The sequence below is a fragment of the Macrotis lagotis genome, chromosome 5 (genome assembly GCF_037893015.1).
Source record: "Macrotis lagotis isolate mMagLag1 chromosome 5, bilby.v1.9.chrom.fasta, whole genome shotgun sequence".
NCBI classification, from domain to species: Eukaryota; Metazoa; Chordata; class Mammalia; order Peramelemorphia; family Peramelidae; genus Macrotis; species Macrotis lagotis.
The window spans coordinates 177,624,270-177,645,197 of NC_133662.1; the positions used below are offsets into that span (position 1 = coordinate 177,624,270).

Consider the following 20,928-nt stretch of genomic DNA (forward strand, 5'->3'; position numbering starts at 1 on the left):
AATTACAAAAATACAAACTTCCCATATTAACAGAAGAGGAAATAAAACACTTAAATAACCCCATTTCGGGAAAAGGAATTAAAGAAAACATCAATAAATTCCCCAAGAAAAAGTCTCCAGTGGGGCAGCTAGGTGGTGTAGTGGATAAAGCATTGGCCTTAGAGTCAGGAGTACCTGGGTCCAAATCCAGTCTCAGACACTTAATAATTACCTAGCTGTGTGGTCTTGGGCAAGCCACTTAACCCCATTTGCCTTGCAAACCCCTCCCCAAACAAAGTCTCGAGGTTCAGCTGGATTTACAAGTGAATTCTACCAAACATTTAAGGAACAATTAATTCCTATTCCACATAAACTATTTCAAAAAATAGAAGAAAGAGTTCTGCCAAATTCCTTTTATAACACCAATGTGTTGCTAATATCTAACTAGGAAGAACAAAAACAGACAAAAGAAAATAATAGACCAATCTCCCTAATTAATATTGATTTGAAAATATTAAATAAAATTTTAGCAATTAGAATACAGCAATTTATTACTAGGATAATGCACTATGATTGATTTATACCAGGTAGGTATAGATGGTTCAATATTAGGAAAAAGCTCAACATAATTGGACATATCAATAGTAAAACCAACAGAAATCATATGATTATCTCAATAGATACTGAAAAGCCTTTGATAAAAATACAACATCATTTCTATTAAAAACACTAGAAAGTAAATGTATAAATGGAATTTTCCTTAAAATAATAAGCAGTATCTATCTAAAACTATATGTAATGGGGATAAACTCAGAGCATTTCCAATAAGATCAGGAGTGAAACAAGGATACCCATTATCACCATCACTATTCAATACAGTATTAGAAATTTTAGTTTTAGCAATAAGATAAGAAAAAGAAATTGAAGGAATCAGAACTGTCAATAAGGAAGCAAAGCTTTTACTCTTTGTAGATGATATGATGGTATACTTAGAGAACCTGAGAAAATCATCTTGAAAAAACTCCTTGAAACAATTAACAAACTCAGCAAAGTAAATAATAAATCATAAATCATCAGCATATATATATATATATATATATATATATATATGAACAAGAAAACCCAAGAGCAAGAGATAGAAAGAGAAGTTCCATTTAAGGTAACTGGTAGTCAACATTAAATACTTAGGAATCTCCTTTCCAAGACAAACCCAGAAACCATATGAACACAATTACAAAGCCTTCTCACCCAAATAAAGCCAGATCTAAATAACTGGAAAAATGTCAATTATTCATGATTATGTCGAGCTAATATAATAAAAATGGCAGTTCTGTCCAAATTAAATTACTTATTCAGTTCCATACTAATCAAACTACCAAATAATTATTTTACCAAGCTAGAAAAAAATAGTAAAAAAAAAATCATCTGGAGCAACAATATTCATCTGGAGTAACAAAAAGGTCAAGAATAGCAAGGGAACTGATAAAAAAAAGTAAAGGAAAGTGGACTAGCTCTATAAAGCAGCAGCATCAAAACCTCTTGGTACTGGTTAAGAAATAGAATAATGGATCAGTGAATTAAGATAGGTTCAAAAGAAACAGAATCCACTGTTTGACAAACCCAAAGACATTAGCTTCTGGGATAAGAACTCACTATATGGCAAAAGTTGTTGGGAAAACTGGAAAACTGTATAACAAAAACTATGCATTGACCCACATCTCATACCCTACGCCAAAACAAGGTCAAAATGGGTACAGGATTTAGACATAAAGAGTGTCAACATAGATAAATTAATAGATCAAGAAATACTGTATCAGATCTATAGAAAGAGGACAAATTTATGACCAAACAAGAAAAAGAGTACATTATAAATTGCAAAATGATTGATTTTGAGTATATTAAATTACAAAGGTTTTTGCACTAATAAAATCAATGCTGCCAAAATTAGAAGGAAATCAGAAAGCTGGGGAACAATCTTCACAACTATGAGTTCCTATAAAAGTCTCACTTCTAAAATATATAGAGAATTGCATCAAATTTATAATGTTACAAGTCATTGCCCATTGATAAATGGTCAAAGGATATGAATAGACAGTTTTCAAATGAAGAAATTAAAGTGATATATAATCATATGAAAAAATGTTCCAAATCATTATTGATTAGAGAAATGCAAATTAAAACCATGAGGTATCACCTCACACATATTAGACTGGCCAAGATGAGAAAAAGGGAAAATGATCAATATTGGAGAGGTTATGGGAGGATTGAGATGTTAAAACATTGCTGGTGAAGTTGTGAACTAATCCAGTCATCCTAGAGAACTATATGGAACTACACCCAAAGAGCAATAAAAATGTTTATACCCTTTGATGCTGCAATTCCAATTCTTGGCCTATATTCAGGAGAAATCATGGGAAGAAAAAATGGGTAAAGTCCCACATGTTCCAAAATCTTCCTGGCAGCTCTTTATGTAGTTAGTGGCAAAGATTTCAAAAATCAAAGGGATGCCTATCAACTGGGGAATGGTTGAACAAGATATGGTACATGAATACTATGGAATATTATTGTTCTATAAGAAACCATAAATGGTCAAACTCTAGAGAAGCATGGAATGAATTACAGGATCTGATGCCGAGTAAAGGAAGAACCAAGAGAACATTCTACATATTAACAACAACACTGTGAGATGATCAACCCTGATGGAAGCAGCTCCTCTCAGCAGTTTAGAGAGCTAGGACAACCTTTTCCCATCCAGAGAAAGAAAAACAAAACAAAACAAAAATCCTTCAGAATCTGTTGAACACTACATACTTAAAAAAAAAAAACTCTTATGTATTTCTTTCTGTTAATCCTAATTTCTCATACTGAAAGTGTCTAATCTGTAAACATGTTAAATGCAAATGTGTATGTATAATATTAACCTAACAGTTCACTGAGTGGAGCGGAGTGGGAAGGGAGGGTGGAAGGAAATTTTGTAATGTAAAAATATACAAATGCATATGAATGATTGCTGAACAACCTTCATAATATGTATTTGGAAAAATGAAATGTCAATAAAACTTTCAGGACCCCTTTCTCCAAAGCCTGTATTTTTTCCACTATAATACTTATATACATAAATATATATGTACACAGAAGAATTGTACACAGGATTTTTAGGTATCATTTCTAATCTATCTGTTCTTTGACTTAGCACCTGCTTTATGCTGTTTAGAGTCACAGTATTGTCCCTGGAACCTAGTAAACAACCTATTACCCCTGTTGTCATTTGTTTTGGGTTTGGACAAGATGGACAAATAATGAAGGAAGAACTTAGAATAATAGGTTGTGGTTCACCACCATGAAAACTATTGACTTTTTTCCCTTCTCATGGAGAGTGGCAATGTCCCACCCCATTTGCTACCTCTGATAAATATTAATAGCTAAGGTTCATAAATCTCCTCATTCATGATTTCTCTATCTATAAAGACTCTTCTCTTTTCCTCCTTCCCTATGTCAAAGCAAACAAAATGTATAAGATGCTTGGTTACCTGACTCTGCGGGGTTCGTTCCATCTACATTAGGAATACTTGTAGTTTGAGAGTTTGGAAGATTCCCTCCTGTTCCTGAACATTTCTCCAGATTACAGAATTCCCATCTAACCGTGGGATCCATAGTATAACACCAAGGACTTTTATCTCCATCTGGATTTCTACAGTAGTTCTGTATCAAATCACTATAAGAACAAAAGCAATTTTTGTTAATAATAATAATAATAATAATAATAATAATAATAATAATAATAATAATAATAATAATAATGACAGACTATTTTGAGTCACAGAGGAACTCATATTCAATGAGAATTTTCCTAGAGGAATATTTATTTATTTATAAATTATGTATTCTTTTTATCAAAGATACAAAGATAACACTATGACCCAGCAAAGTTATGGGAGGTCCAAGACTATTTCCTTTTGGTTTTGTTATCTCTAGCACAATATAAATAAATACATAGTAGCAGCAGGTGATTAGTAAATGCATTTAAATTTGATTTAGTCATAGTGGTTTGCAATAACATTTTTGACCTTCCAAGATTCCAAAGCCAGATTTCTTCCATCTCTCTGCAAGAGGCATATTTTTAAGTTCATATGACAGAGTACTTATGAACCACTTTACAGAAACCATAAATCTATGAACCTTTATAGCATTTTCTACTAAGATAGTTTTAATAAAACACAATGTGACTCATGATCTATGAATCATGGCCTGTAAGTCAAGTCCTACTAGCTTCATCTAAGTGTTGAAATGACCCTGGGTACCTGACAACTTTACTAAACGACCACAAGTTCTATCATGTTCTAATTCTATGGAAAGATTTCATGGTCAGATCCCATGACAGACTGCTTGTCTGGCAGCCCAAATAAGTTCAGAGAAGCTCATCAGCAGGTAAAACACAAAGAGCTGAGCCAGTTAGGTGATATGTCTGTTAGTGTTAGATTTGGAGTCAGAAGTCTTAATTCAAATCTCACCTCAGATACCTACTTAGTTGTGAGACCATGAGCAAGTCACCTAAACTCTCTCAACCTCAGTTTCCTCATATGTAAAACAAGGATAACAATTAACTACCTCCCAGGTTTGTGGTTAGGGTCATATAAAGTAACATATGTAAAGTGCCTTGAAAACCTTAAAGTTTTGTAAACATTATCACTGTTGTTGGTGCTTTGGTCTCATCAACTCCCATTGACCCATCCAAAAAGTCATAAAGGCATTGGAACCTGTGTGAGCAGAGGGAATGCCCAGGATGAGAGAATCATGAATCTTTGAAATATGACTTGACTCAGAAGCTCTGATGCATCACCTGCCACTTATTAAGAAAACATGTGCTGAGGAGTGAGTTCGTATAGTTGCAGCAGTTATTAGATGTCCACAAAAACTAATTTTCATACTCTTCTACTGAGTGTGGTTTCTGGGGTGTTTATTTGGGGTGTGTGTGTGTGTGTGTGTGTGTGTGTTTGTGTGTGTGTGTGTATGTGTGTGTATGTGAGTGTATGTGTTTGTGTGACTCTGTGTGTGTGTGTGTGTGTGTTGTGGATAGGGAGGGAGAAGAGATGATGAATTACTGCAACAAAACAGCCTTTGACATGCAGCTTCCTTATACACTTGGAAGATTGCTATTGGATCCTGCCACAGCAGGAAACCTTTCAAAGGCCTCCTTTCTGCAGCAGGTTTCACATCATTTTCAAGGTCTGCATGACCCTTTGTGCATCAGTTCTATTTCTCCTTTCTATTTGCCCACTGCCTTACCTTGCCTTCCTGCTTCCTATGTCTTCCTTGGCACCTGACTGCCTACTTGCCTTGGCTTCCCCACTTCTGATTCCTTGTTTGATCTCCACAAATTGGTACTTACTGCCCAACTTCTAGAACATGAATTTATATATATATATATATATATATATATATATATATGCATATATATATATCCACAATCTCAAAATGGCAGGATCATAATGGATCCTTGAAGTCATCCAACCCAACCTGTCCCTGAAGAAGAATCACCCAAGTCAAATGGTCATCTAGTCTCTATTTGAAGAATTATAGTGAAAAAAAGAATCCACTACCTCCTAAATGCTCCGTTATATTTGGGAGATAAGCTTTTCCTTACATCAAGTTGGATTCTGTCTCTTAGTAACCTTTACCAATTGTATTTAATTCTGTACTTTTGTGCCAATTAAAGCTGTTTTATATAACAACCATTCAAATATTTCGATTCAGCTATCATGATTTCTCCAAAGCCTGGTCTTCTCCAGGGGAAGCATCCCTAGTTCCTTCTTCCATTCTCTTATGACCTGTCACCAAAGCAATCACCCTTCTTTGATGCACTCCATCTTGTCAATGTACTTACTAAATTATATCAAGCATGTATGTATACCCACATTCATAGATCTTGTGACTTCAGACAGCAGTGACTTTGACAACTCTCAGTGCGTTGACTCTTTTTGGGGGGTTAGACAAGCTATATGGTGTTAAGATTCCATTTCTTATTAGTTAATATAGTCATTATACACAATGGGGTTATTTTTAAGTCTTTAACCACCATTGAATTGGAATCCTCCAAAAGATCTATGTCAATTGTATGCCCCATTGAGTTTTTCACTTTCAACCCACACCAAATTGGTCATATGAACTTTTTAAAGCTCTTATCTCTCCTACACTCAGAATCAGGAATCTTCTGGAATTCAATAAGAGTAGAATTCATTAGTGGACAATCTTTTAAAGTGTAGTTCTTCTGATGGGCATCTAAAGTGTCTTATTTTCCTTTTGGGCTTTCTGGGCCAAATTCTTGACTAGTGAATTAAGTGAACATACGCTTTGGGGAAATAATCTGGGGTCTTCTGATGGGAGTGTGGTGTCATTGAAGACCAGGCCTGGCACTTCTTTCCTGTGATTGTGGTTGATGATGTCCCACGGTAACTTTGTCCATTGCCCTCATAACATTCTTGGATCACAGGGCTTTCCTCAAATGTCACTGCAGTAGAAATAAAAAAAAAAAATTAACAAAAGCACTGGCTATTTCACAGGCATTGAATGCATCAGAAAAGCTGATGACTCAAATTGTAGCAGGAATAACCAATAGCCTAATTGGAATCCTTAGGTCTGATCAATTCAATAATATCATTTTCCAGTGTTGCCTGCTTGAGACTGTGCCCTCCTTCTTCTAACCTTTGCCTTTGAACTAACTCCCAGCCACTTGTTTCAAACTCAACAAACATTTAATCAACACCTACTCTATGTGGGAGGAAACAAAGTTAGATCAAGACTTTTCTCTTACAATCTAGTAATCACTATTAGCTTGGAGCAAACTGACCTTCTATATTATCATCCCCATTCAATTCAGACTTTTCTTCTCTAGGCTTGTTCTTTCCTTTATAAGCTCACTTTGTTCTTGATTAGACTGTTCTACAAATGTCCTTTAAAAAGAAAACCCAAACCTTAATGATAAACTAACTCCCCTAAATCCTTCCACTTTTAACTAAAGCATTCCCTTTGCCTCTTCAAAGTAATTGTAACAACTTCTGTGAGTACATGCTACTCCTCTCACTGCCCTTGATTTCAAGGGCAAGGAAGAGGGGAAGGTCTCCTCCTTTCTCTCAACTGCCTTCATTTCATTGCCATCACTCAACATCCTCTCCCTGATTTCTCATCTTCTCTCCCCACCATCCACAATCCCTTTATCTATTAAACTTCTGAATACTGGACCACCTTCTTCAGGGACCTTGGCATCAGACTCCATAGTCTTCCTCCCTGCCGTCACCCCCAGGGACTGAAATAGCCGAAATCAACAGCCTGGCTGAAATTCTTCAACTTCTCAACTTCAATGATCTGTAATTCTATTCACACCCTGCTTGAGCACTCTTTGTGGCTTGCTATCACTATTTCCACAAGGTTGGCCCAGTTGAGATTATGGAACCTAAACAGAGGACCAAATCAGCACAATTTTGTGACTTTCTCCCTGGTCAGCACCAGGAGAATAAGGACAAAAGTAATATATGTGGGAGCAATCTAAGATCGGAGCTCAACAGGGCATGATCATTAATAGGCTAAGTCGACAAAGGGCTAAAAAATAGAATGTAGTATAGAACTGAACTAGTCCATAAGTGTGAGCACGGGAAAGGGAAAAGAGTGTAGCCAGTGCAGCAGTGGTGTCCAGTGAAAGAAGTAAGGGGTGGATGGTTTGGAGATCTTAGTAAGAATAAAGAACAGGGTTAATCAAAAGGAAAGAAGGAATGATAAAAGATTATGACCAGAAAATTGAATTTCAAAGTTCACAGTCATGTGAGTGATGACAAAATGAAGGGTATGCTCATGATGAAGTGGGGTGGAGGAGTAGGTCATGGGAAATGAGTAAATTGAGGAACTGGGAAGTTAGAATATTTGAGGGAATGCCAATATATTGCTCAAGTCCTCTAATGTGAGGTCACGAGTTGGGAAGGAGAGAAAGCATTTTTTTTCACAGCAACCCTCTGATGTAGATAGTATAAATATTATTATAAATGAGCATACTTATTATTGTTCCCATTTTACAGATTAGGAGAATGACACTCAAGAAGTTTGAGTGATTTGCCTATAATATTAAGTTTGTAAGTACCGGAGAAGTTTAAAACCAGATCTCTGGCTCCACATACCATGTCCTTCCTACCACCTTTGCATACATCTCTGCTGTAGTGAATGAATAAATGGAATTTGCTATGGAACTGATCCACCCCCTCAACTCTACAAATATAATTCTTGATCAAATAATCTATTCTCTGATAACTGGAGTTAAAATAAGAACAAAGACCTGTAAATTAGAAGCAGGAGAATACTGGAATTAGGAGAGTTGTGGCATTCCTTTTAGCTCCCTCCCTCGTGTTATTCACAGAAACCTCTCTTACCTGTTTCTGTCTGTTGAGGGGAGGAGTCACAGAGAGGTATGGTACAGTATTCCCACCTCTTTTCACTGCTGGTGGTATAACACCAGGGTCCCGTCTCCCCATCAGGATTACGGCAATAGTTTTCATCCAGACCTCTGAAAAAGAATTTGTTGAAAGTTAATTGAATTGGCATCAGCCACCGTGAGGAGACATTTTATTTACAATGAACAGAATAATTTATACATGTCACCAAAGGTATGTGCCCACTAGGACACAACGTAACTCAAAAACCATTTACTAGATGTCTCCTGTATGCTAAGCTCTGGAAATTTATGGGTGAAAACCATATAGGTCTGACTTCAAGGAGAAAGGAGCATGTAAGGCAAAAGGTTCAGAACATCATAGAAGGGCTCATCTAGTAGTAGAGCTCGAGTTGACTGAGACTTGAAGAGAATTGGAGAGTCCTAGAGGCTGAAATAAAGGCAGAGGGCGTAAGGACCAACTTATGCAAAGGCATGGAGGCAGGAGAGAAGCTATCCTATTCAGGTAACAGCAGTTAGAGAATAGCATGAGTAGGAAGGAAATTAGCAATCAATTTTGAAAGGTAAATTGGAGACAATGAAGGTTTTGAAATGTGAAGCAGAGAAGTTTATATTTTACCCTACAAGCCAATAGGGAGTCCCCAAAGCTTCTTGAGTAAAGGAGTGAAATTTCAGACACACACTGGATTAAACAAATGCCAGAGGTATAGCTTAAGTGGAATGAGCTCACAGATGATCTCAGCTTCTTTTCAGTGTGAGGATGAAAAATTCATCTGGACTTCGTTATTTAACATGTCTTTTGGGGGGTTGTTATTTATGCCAAAGAATCAGTCACTACTATCACCACCATCACCACCAATACCACCATTACCACCATCACTACTACTACTACCACCACTATTATCACTACTACCTTCTACCTATCACCCCTATGACCTCCATCCACTATTACTACTACCTACTATATCACCTAAGATTACTATCACTGATTATTATCAGTACTATCACTATTATATACTACTAACACCATCTACCACTACTATTTACTCCTTCTACCTACTACTCCTACCACAACTGTTACTACTACACCATCTACCACTACTATTACCATTGCTACCTACCTACTTAATGCTATTACCTATTACTCCCACCTATTACTACTACTACTACCATCCCTACTTCAACTACTTACTACTACCAATAACCACTACTTTTTTTACTTGCTACTACCACTACTGGTCTTACTGCTACTGTTACTGCTATTGGTACTGCTGCTGCTACCAACAATAATTTTAGCCTATACTTTTTTGTCTAAACCTATAATTATACTGTTATAGGGAATTCTCTATGAGAAAATTTCTTTTGCCAATGTTGATAAACAAACACTCTGCAACTTATAATCTTAGAGAGTTATCTGAGGCCCTGAGAAGTTAATTGACTTGGCCATGGTCACACTGTCAAGATATGTCAGAGTTGGGGCAACTAGGTGGCAATGTGAGGAGCTGAGTTCAAATGTGACCTCAGACACTTAATTATTACCTAGTTGTGTGACCTTGGGCAAGCCACTTAACTAAGAGTTTTAAAAAAAAGATATGTCAGAGTTAAGACTTGAATCCAGGTTCTCTTTGATCCATAGAAAACTTAATCCAGTAGGCTGCTGCTTCTCAATATAAAGTCAATATCAAATCCCAAAAGGTGCTTTGGGAAGATTGTGCTCAAAGATATGACTTGTGAACCTGAGTATTCCTCTATAGCTCCAAAGATCTGTCAAGTCCAGGAAAGGTAGAGTGTTGGGTAATCCTGAATTTGGAGTTAGAAGATCTGGGTTCAAGTCTGATCACTTACTTCCAATTGTGATCTTGTAAATCACCCCACTTTAATTTCTTTATCTGTAAAATGAAGGGATCAGACCAAATGGCATAAAGGGTTCCTTCTAACTCTAAAGAGTGCTTTAGGAATTTATGATAGGAGGTTGGGGAGTTTGGAGGTAGAGATGGAATATGACTTACTACTTTTCTTACACAAGTGTCAGCTGATCTCAATTCTTTTCTCATGCCTAAGGTCTTTGACCCTGAATACTGAGTGCTAGATTTGAAGTCAAGAAGCCCTAGATTTCAACTCCAATTCTGTTGCATGCTACCTATGTAAACTTAATCAAACCCTTCAACTTTCTGGGACTCACTTTCCTCATCTGTAGCAAGAAAGGTTTGGAGAAGAGGACCTCTTAAGTCTTCTAACTCAAAATCTATGATCTTTGATCTTAAAAAATAAGTTTGAAATTGTATTCTCCTGTATTATACTCATTGGTCATTAACTGGGGACTTACTTGCAGGGAAAGTTTTCTGGAGTCCGGTTATGCTTATGAGGTGTCTGGCTGTTCCAGTGTTGGCAGATAAGCCCAGATGTGGTGACTGCAATGTTGCCTCTGTAGTTTTCACCTCGTCCCTTTAAGCACTGAAGCATTGGACCAGAAGGTGGTGGAGGTGTAGCTTAAAAAAGAAAAAAAATTATATTGTATTTTTTGAAAACACAGAAAAACACTAAAGAAGAATAAAATGGCCTTATGGTCTGACTTTTGACTCTGCTTCCCATGAGATTTGGCATTCGGGTGTTGTTTTTCCATTTTTCACAAGGCCATAAGCTTGATGAGGCTTGCATCTCCCTCACCTGTGTTTTATCTGAGACAAAAAGAGGAGCCTTTTCTGGATGTTTTCCACTCCCTTGTTTGTGCCAGTTTTTGTCTGGGAACATTGAGACAAAAAACAGGGTTAAAGGACTTGCCCAAAGATCACATAACTAGTAGAGTGACTGAGGTCAAATTTGAACTCAGGTCTTCCTGACTCTAGACGCAGCGCTCTATCCACAGTTTCACCTATTCTCTTCATTAAGATAATCAAGATTTATTTCCCTTGTTGTGGACACAATCCTTCTTTTATTGTAGAATAATATGAGTGTGTCATAGGTCATAGAGAGCATGATGACTGTGTGACCCTGTGCCAGTTGCTTAACCCTTTAGGGCCTCAATTTCCCCATCTGTATGTAAAATGAGGATGTTGGGTTGATTGGCTTCTGAAGTCACATACAATTATAAATTTATGATCCTATGTCTAGCTGTCTCTCAGAATAGAATATAAACTTCTTCAGGATAGGGATTGTTTAATTTTTATTTTTTTATTCCTGAGCAATTAAATAATCCATAAACATTTATCAGGTACCTACCATACACCAGAAGCTTTTGGGATGCAAAAGACAACATTCAGTCCTTATTCTCAAGGATCTTACATGAAGCATAACCCTTGACAAAGAAGTCACTTAAGTATTTGTTGATTGATTGGCATGAAGTTCTCAGCATTTTATAGATATTAATGCATATAATTTAAAGTTGGTTTAAAAAAGTGTTATTAAAATTTTAACACAAGAAAATAAAGGTAGTCTCTCATTTGTATTCCCAATGGTAGAAAGAGACTAATAATAGCTGAGATCTAAAGAGTGAGTTAAACTTGACAAAATATTTGGCATAAATGACCTCATTTGACCCTTGTGAGATGGATCATATGAGGTAGGGGATTGACCATGTTATTTTTTCCCTGTTTTACAAATGAGGAAACTAAATTTCTGAGATTATATGCCTTACAAAGTTAACTAGATGACTAACAAGGTGATGCAGAAGAGAGAGGCTAGGACTTGAAGTCAGGAAAACCTGTGTTCAAGTCCTGCCTCAAACATTTACTGATCTGTGTGACCATTAAATCACTTAACTTCTGTTTGCCTCAGTTTCCCAATTTGTAACATGAACATAATATAATAGTATCTATCTCCCAGGATTGTTTTGAGGATCAAATGAGATAATATTTATAAAATGTTTTACAAATCTTCTATAATATGTACTATCTCTACTCAGTTGGAATAGGAATATAGGTTTAGAGATGGAAAGGACCTCAGAACTCATTCAGTCCAGGTCCTTCATTTTTCAGAGATCAAAGATCATGTAAACTACAGTTAGAATTTCTTACTCCTAATTCAATATTCTTTTCTATCTACTCTACCTAATTAAAAAAAAACAGATATGCTAGAAGTGTGTTAGTGTCACTATATGCTAGGAAAGTATAATTTTATATAGTAATTAATGAACTCTGAAAGGTTTAATCAAGGTGGAGAAAAATTCAAAGGGAAGAAATAGGGTTGGATTTTTTATTTGTTATTTTGTTTCCTTTTGTATTTTCAAAACAAAAAGCAGAATAAGAAAAGTTACTTTAGGGTTCTTAATGAAATGGTAACAGATACCAGAAATAAAGTCAAATGAGTCACCTCCTATACGGCTTCATCTTTTCTGTCAAGGAGAAAGAGTTTTAAATTATAAAAAGTAGAACAAATTTAGTTAAGAGAGAAATACATAGATGGGAAGATTAAAAAGAGTACACCTGATCCAAAAGAATTACATCAGAGAATACCAAGAATTACAGATAGATGCAATCACAAATATGCTTTCTGGAATTCCTTTGAAGAAAAGTAACAGATGACTCAAGAAAAAGAATATATTGCCCTAACCTTCAAAACAAAAGAGGAGAGAGGCTCTAGAAACTTGATGACAATCTCTAGCAAAATTCTAGAATCAAATATTAAACATTTTGTATGTACTTTGAAAAGGAAGAAGTAGTCACTGGGAAGTTACTAGTTCGGTGTATCAGAGAAAAGGGGCAGCTAGGAGGTGCAATGGCTATAGTATTAGGCTTGGAACCAGAAAGACTCATCTTTAGGAGTTCAAATCTAGCCTTGGACCTTTACTAGCTATGTGAGACTGAGGCAGGTCACTTAATACTCAGTTTCCTCCTCTGTAAAATGAGGTGGAGAAGAAAATGGAGCCCCAGATCTTTGCCAGGAAAATCCCAAATTGGGTCATGTAAAGTTGGACACAACTGAAAAATGACTAAACTGAATTGAATACCCATAATTGTCTCATGTTCTAGTTAAACCTTATCTGGAGTGCAATTTTGGGATATCAGCAATGGAGAATACCATTTGTATCCAGAGAAAACATTGTGGAGTTTGAACAAAGACCAAAGACTGTTACCTTTAATTAAAAAAAAACTATCTTATTATGTAATTTGGCTATCTCTTATACTTTATTTTTTTCCCTTAAGGATAATATTGCTCTCTCATATTCAATTTAGATCAATGTATACCATGGAAACAATGTAAAGACTAATGGACTGCCTTCTGTGGGGGGGGGGGTAGGGGGTAGGGAAGCAAGATTAGGGGAAAAATTGTAAAACTCAAAATAAATAAAATCTCTCAAAAAAATCTTATCTGTATTCATAAAGTAAATACCAGGCACCACACTTTATAAGGGACATGGACAAGTACCTCTAGAAATGGTGAAATTATTTAAAATCATATTTTAAGAGAAGACATTGAGGAAAACTGGAAATGCCAACCTGGAAACTGTGAATTGTTTCTGCTACTGAACCCCAAAGACCTTTACTCCAAAGGATTTTCCCTTTGATGTCTCACTATACCAGCCTTAAACTTCATCCCTGAATATTTCTTCTACATATATGAAAGAGGTCCTTCCCTTAATGAAGATAAGTCTTGTGAAGGAATTTAGGGGAAAAAATCAAATTAAGCAAAGGTATATTCATGTAGAAAGAAATAGAACTATGGAATTAAAAAACTTTAGCAATATTCTTCATGGGACAGCTAGATGACATAATGGTTGGAATGCCAGATCTGAAATCAGGAATATTCATATTTCTGAGTTCACAGTTGGCCTCAGATATTCACTAGTTGTGCGAGCTGTTCAAGTCACTTAACCCTGTTTATCTCAGTTTCCTGATCTGTAAAATGATCTGGAGAAGGAAAGGGTAAACTGTTCTGGCATCTCTACCAAGATAACTCCAATGGGATCACGAAGAATCAGACATGACTAAAAACAACTGAACAATAGCAATATTCTTTACTTTATCCTTTTCTAACTCTTTCTTTTAACTCTCATGTCTCAGCCTTGCAAATTCTTAAACATAGATGAGGCTGTCTTGTTAGCTAAATCAAAATCAGCTTCATCATCTTTAACTAGGAGCTGATAGAAAAGGGCATAGGATTATTTATAATGAAATTATCAAAGGGATAAATGACTAAAAAGAGATTTGGGGCCATATCACAGAATTGTCTTTCATTTACCACAAACCAATCTCATCCTCAATTCTCAAATATACCATTTGCTGCTCAAAATTCTGTAGCAGGAGTAAGTTATACCCTTTTCTATCATCTTCATCCTTTCCAGTGAGGATCTTGATCTAACGTCAGATCATTCAGTCCATTTAAGGATCTGGAGATGAGTTTTCTTGTAGTTTTCTCAGCTTTCAGTTCAGACCAATCTTTCAGCTTGGAAACTCGTGACATCAGTCACATCCACTGCCAAGTTTTGCCTGTAGCCTGAAGACTATTTCCAGTATACAAAAACCCTCAGTCAATTTTCAAAGTTTCATCATAGCTGCTTAACACTGAGAAGAAAAGACTTAAAGGAAACAGGCTGCTTGTCTTTGAATAGTTGAAAAGTTGTCACTGAGAAAAGAAATTCAATTTATTCTATGTAGTTTGGAACATTAATGAGTCCAGTAGAGCAAAAGTACAGAGGTGGATTTCAGTACAATATAAAGAAGTACTGTCTAACAATTAGTAGTTGAAATAGTTATCAGGTTGGAATATATAGTTATAGAATTTTAAGCAGAATGGGCTGACTTGTGAAGTAGTAAATTTCCCATTGTTAGAAATATTCGAACAAAGGTAAGATTGCACATGTCAGGGAATTGTGATGAAAACCTAAGATCTCTTTACTTTAAGACTTCATTAATCTAGAGTTAGAGCATCTAGGTGACACAATGGATACAGTGCCAGACCAGAGGTCAAGAAGACCCAAGTTCAGATCTGTCCTCAGATGCTTTCTAGCTGTGTGACCCTGGGCAAGTCACTTAATGCTGTTTGTCTCAATGTTCTCATCTGTAAAATGAGCTGGAGAAGGAAATGGCAATCACTCCAGTATCTTTGCCAAGGAAAATTCAAAGTGGAGTCACAACTGAAACAACTTAAGTGAACAGGTGCAGAGCAAAATAATAAAATCTTGAAAAGAATGCCTATAATAATAATACTAAAGAAAAGAACACTTAAAAACAAACTCCACGGGGCAGCTAGGTGGCATAGTGGATAAAGCACCGGCCTTGGAGTCAGGAGTACCTGGGTTCAAATCTGGTCTCAGACACTTAATAATTACTTAGCTGTGTGGCCTTGGGCAAGCCACTTAACCCCATTTGCCTTGCAAAAACCTAAAAAAAAACTCCATTGGAAAATAATCATAACCAACAATCTTAGCCACCAGTAAGTTCAATGTTTTGAGAGTTGGTAGACTATGAGTATGGAATAGGGACATGACTATTATATTTATTGATTTACTTAACTATTTTCCTTTATTACAAAGGAAGGCTTATGGAGGAGGAGCAGAGTAGATCCAGAAATGGCTTTGATATAAAATTCAAAAGACATCAATTAAATCAATTGGAAGGTCAAAGGATATGAACAAGCAGTTTTCAGATGAAAAAATTAAAGGAATCAATAGTCATATAAAAATGCTCTGAATCATTATGATATACAAATTAAAACAGCTCTGAAGTACCACCTCAAATCCATTGGATTAACTAAAATGATAGAAAAGAAAAATGATCAATGTTGGAAAGGATATGGGAAAACTGGGATACTAATGCACTATTAGTTGTGAATTAATCCAAACCTTCTGGAGAGCAATTTGCAATTATGCACAAAGGGTGATAAAACTGATCTAAGAATACCACTACTAGATCTATATCTTTAAAAGGGGGGAACAACCCTCATGTACAAAAATATTTATAGCAGCTCTTTCTGTAGTGGCAAAAAATTGGAAATTGTGAGAATGACTGAACAAATTATGGTATATAAATGTCAAGCACTATTGTTCTATAAGAAATCATGAGCAGTCAGACTTCAGAAAAGTCTGGAAAGACTTGCATGAATTGATGCTGAGTGAGGTGAACAGAACCAGAACATTGTACACATTAATAGCTGCATTGTGTGATGTTCAACTATGATAGATTCAGCTCTTCTCAGCAGTAAAATGATCAAAGACAATTCTAAAAGACTTGTGATGGAAAATACCTTCCAAATCCAGAGAAAATCTATGAAGTCTGAATGCAGACCAAAGCATATTATTTTCATTTTTTTAAAATGGGGTTTTCATTTCTCATGCTTTCTCTTTAGTGCTAATTCTTCTTTCACAGTATGTCTAATTTGTTTAATATGATTGTACATCTATATACTATATCAAATCACTCATTGTCATGATGAAGGGGGTAATGGAAAGGAGGGAGGTAGAAAAATATGAAACTCAAAAGCTTACAAAAAGATAAACATTGAAAACTATCTTTGAATGTAATTGAAAAAACTAAAATAACATTACATTAAAAAACCCAATTAGATTATTTTTAAAAAGTAACATTTAAAATATGGGAGAAAAGTAAATGAGTAGATTACAAATGAGTTCCAAGAAGGTAGAGAAGATCAAATGACAAGAGTCAATATCCCCAGTCCATGATCCCACAATCCATATTTTCCTTTCCATAGTAGCTAAGTGTATCTGATTAGGAAGAAAAATATTAGCTAATATTCCTATTGGGCACCTAAATGGTGCAGTAGATAGAGTGCCAAGCCTAAAGTCAAGAAGATCTGAGTTCAAATCCACTTTCTAATTGTGAAACCCTAGGCAAGTCACAACCTTGTTTGCCTCAGTTTCCTCATCTATAAAATGAGTTACAGTATCCTTACCAAGAAAACCTCAAATGAAGTCACTAAGAGTCATCCATGATTTTAAAAAATGACCAAAAAATAACAATAATAATTTCCAGGGTCTAATATCACCTTTCAGCCAAATTCTCAGTTACTGCAGATATTTTCACCTTCATCCTGTCTTAAACTTTATCCAGAGGTTTTGTATATAGCACAGTGCTATAATAGACAATGCTTACAGCAGCGGGGAATGTTGCAGAATTCCCAGCGTTTGTTTGGATTCGTGGTAAAACACCATGGTCGAGGCTCTACATCTGGGTTGCGACAATAATTCTCCTTTAAGTTCTTGTTGGGAAATCTGAGGAGGAAATGAACTTGTCACATTTAACTTTACAACATTTCTCAAATAATATCTCCTTCTCTCCTCTGACATAACTAATTTGATATGATCCTCACCACCTCCTACCATATAAGCTTCCTTCCTCAAATCTTTTCCCACTCCAATCCATCCTTCACAGTGATCTTCTAAAATTTAGATCTGATGATGCCATCCCCATATTCAAGAAACTATAGTAACTCCTTACTCCAGGATCAAATATAAAGTCCTCTGGCATTTAAAGCCCTTCACAGCCAACTTTCTTACTTTCCAGTTTTCTTACATTTCTTACACTTAACTCTCCTTTATCTGGGTGGCACATGGCATATACCACCTAGGTATTAGATAGTTCAAATCCAGCCTCAAACAGTTACTAGTTATGTGTCTTTGGGCTAGGCCCTTCAACCCTATTTGCCTCCATTTCTTCAAATGGAGATAATAATTGCACCTATTCTCCAAGATTGTTGTGAGAATCTAAGAAGAGAATAACTGTGAAGAGCTTCGTTTAATGCCTGGCCCACAATAGAAACTAAACAAGTGTTAGCTTCTATCATTGTTGTTGGTACATGCTTTACCAATGTCAAGCAACACTAAGCTTCTTACTGTTCTTCACATACAACTAGTCATCTCTAGACTCTTTGCTGTTTTACTGGCTGTCCTCTAAACCTAAAACATTCCCCCTTTCACCTCTGCCTCCTGGCTTCCTTCCGGGACTTAGGCTCACTTTCTACAAGAGGACCTTTCTCGATGTCCTCTACCCACAAATGCTTTCCCCCTGAAATTAGACTGTATTCATTTTGTGCATCCATAGTTACTGGTGTGGTATCTTCTCTACTAGAATTGGAACCACAATTTTTGCCTGTCTCTGAATCCCAGTACAATGTGTGACACATGTTAAGTACTTAAAAGATGCCTATCACTGTTGGTGATGGTGTAAGGAACTCTTAGTAAGGAAGGTGTCTCCACCAATACAGATTAGTACCCACTCTAAAATTTGTAATTTGTAAAATTTGGGGCACTCAGGGATAAAGTGACCCAGTTTCACATGGTCATATAACCAGCACTTGTCATAGTCAAGATTTGAAACCAGGATGAGCCTGCCAGGGACCAACCCACCATGCAATTCTGTGACTATGCAGTATAGAAACAAAAATCAATTCCCAGGAATATGAGTGAGGAACATCAGAAAAATATGGGGGAGAGGGAGGTGTTTGGAAAAGTTTAGTGCTTAAGCTGAGTCATGAAGTCAAGAATTCTAAAAGTTGGAGGGACCATGTAATCAAAGATACATGGATAGGAGCTTGGATGTTGTGTGGAAACAGCAAATACATAGCACAAACTTGATATATACTTTTTTGAATTTGCTAACTATCCGTGAGAATCCTCATGTTTTTGATGTGTGACCCTTTGATGCTAAAAGAGTTAATTTCGACATCTTTATTTTCTCCTGATAGAACTTACTTGGCAGGAAGATACTCATGAGAATGTGGGTTCTGGGAGCCCCAAGGTTGACATGTGAATCCAGATTCTGTCACTGAAATGGTGCCTTGGTAGTTTTCACCACTGCAATGCATACATTCATCTAGCATGGTGGGTTAGGCAGAAACACAGAGAGAGAGATTGAAATGAATGAAAGAAACAAAGCAAAAATGGGGGTAGGGGGTAGGAGAAGGAAGAGGGAAGGATTAAATACAGATGGGAAAGTGGAGCTGGAGATGGGATGAGAAATAGCTGAGTGCCTCTCGGTAAGCCATTTGACCCATATGAGAATGTGAATTTTCCTTAATCACAGTGGTCCAGCTTTACTGGATGTAAATCCCATATTTGGATATTCACTTAGCTATATAATCAAACTGGACATATAGTCCTTATTTGGACCAGTAAATAGCTACCATTCATTATATAAGTTGTTTATTCTTGATGATACCTATGTAAGTCCCAGATCTGACATGATGTCAGCTTTGTTCTAGGTCCCCTTAATGTCCAGGCTAGGGGGAAGACCATGCAGACAAGAGGCAGTTAGGACAGTGGATAAATGGATGGAAATGGGGCCATGGTAGTGAAGGCAAGAGGACTTACTCTGAGTGGACAAGGGGAAGGAGCAGACTAGTAACTTGGGGAATTGATAAGTCAATTGCTGTACAACGAAAGGGAAGGGAATGGAAGGGAAGAAGGAGGGAGAGGGAGAGAGAGGGAGGGGGTGAGAGAGAGAGAGAGAGAGAGAGAGAGAGAGAGAGAGAGAGGTGGGGGAGGGTCTGACCTTCACATTCAGGAATATCACAATATTCAAATCTGATCGCTGGATCAGTGGTATAGCACCAAGGTCCCTTAGAATCATTGTCGGGATTTCTGCAGTAATTTTTCTCCAGTCCTTCTTCTGGGTGGTTTCTTGGTGAAAAACTGTGGGAAAGAAAAAAAATGCTATAAGTGGATACCAACAGTAAATTGGGAGAGATAGCTGTAGCAGAGTAGATAGAGAGACCTGGATTCTCAAGTCCCAAGACTGACATAGACTGGTTATATGGCAGCTAGGTAATCACATAGCTAAACAGTGCCCCTGGCAAAACTCCAGGACTATAAATGAAAGATAAAATACTGACTTACTTGGTTAGAAATCATTAGGAGGCCGAGTGGCCTGGACTCAGGAAGACCTGAGTTCAAATCTGGCCTACTAGTTGTTGACTCTGGACAACTTGTTTAGCCTTTGTTTACCTCAGTTTCTTCAACTATAAAATGGGGATGATAATAATAGTATTGCTGCATATTAAGACTTTGAAATGTTAGCTATTATCATTATCATTAATATTATACCAATGAAATCACATGTCCAATTCCAGCCATGTTCCTATATCTAAATAGTGGCTACGATTTTCAAAAGCCAGAAAAGAGGCATACAAACACATAGAGAATAAAATAATACAATAACTCACATTTATATTGTGCTTTAAGTTTCACAAGCTATTTTCCTCTTAAACCCTTTCTCCAAGAGCATTAATATATCTAATCTCCATTTTGGAGTAGTAGTAGTAATACTACTCCAATAAAAATAATAAAAATGATAATAGGTAGTATTTATTTAGTGCTTTAATTTTGCAAAACGCTTTCTGTTTATTACCTCATTTGATTATAAATGAGAAAATGGGAGCTCACAGGGAATGATTGATTTGTCCAGGATCATCCAGCTAATCAGTAAAAATTTGGGTCTCTCATAATTCCAGTTCATCTCTTTCCCAAATTCCATTCCAGAATTTCTGTAGGATTTTTGCCATGTTTGTGATTTGTCACACAAGTGATATTTATAGTTGATATTATTGTTCTGCTTTAGAGTCTC

General features: G+C 36.4%; 1 protein-coding gene across 1 annotated transcript in view; it reads right to left on the reverse strand.

The window, feature by feature from the left end:
- The window catches only part of PLG (plasminogen), a 69,575-nt gene that overhangs the window by 23,085 nt on the left and 25,562 nt on the right, over positions 1–20,928 (reverse strand). The window contains exons 5-11 of the mRNA XM_074187974.1: positions 19,858–19,997; positions 19,059–19,179; positions 17,461–17,579; positions 10,740–10,902; positions 8,394–8,527; positions 6,328–6,487; positions 3,510–3,694 (exon numbers count right to left, since the gene is read on the reverse strand). Of these exons, the coding sequence (XP_074044075.1) occupies positions 3,510–3,694; positions 6,328–6,487; positions 8,394–8,527; positions 10,740–10,902; positions 17,461–17,579; positions 19,059–19,179; positions 19,858–19,997 (1,022 nt within the window). The remainder of the gene's footprint in view (positions 1–3,509; positions 3,695–6,327; positions 6,488–8,393; positions 8,528–10,739; positions 10,903–17,460; positions 17,580–19,058; positions 19,180–19,857; positions 19,998–20,928) is intronic.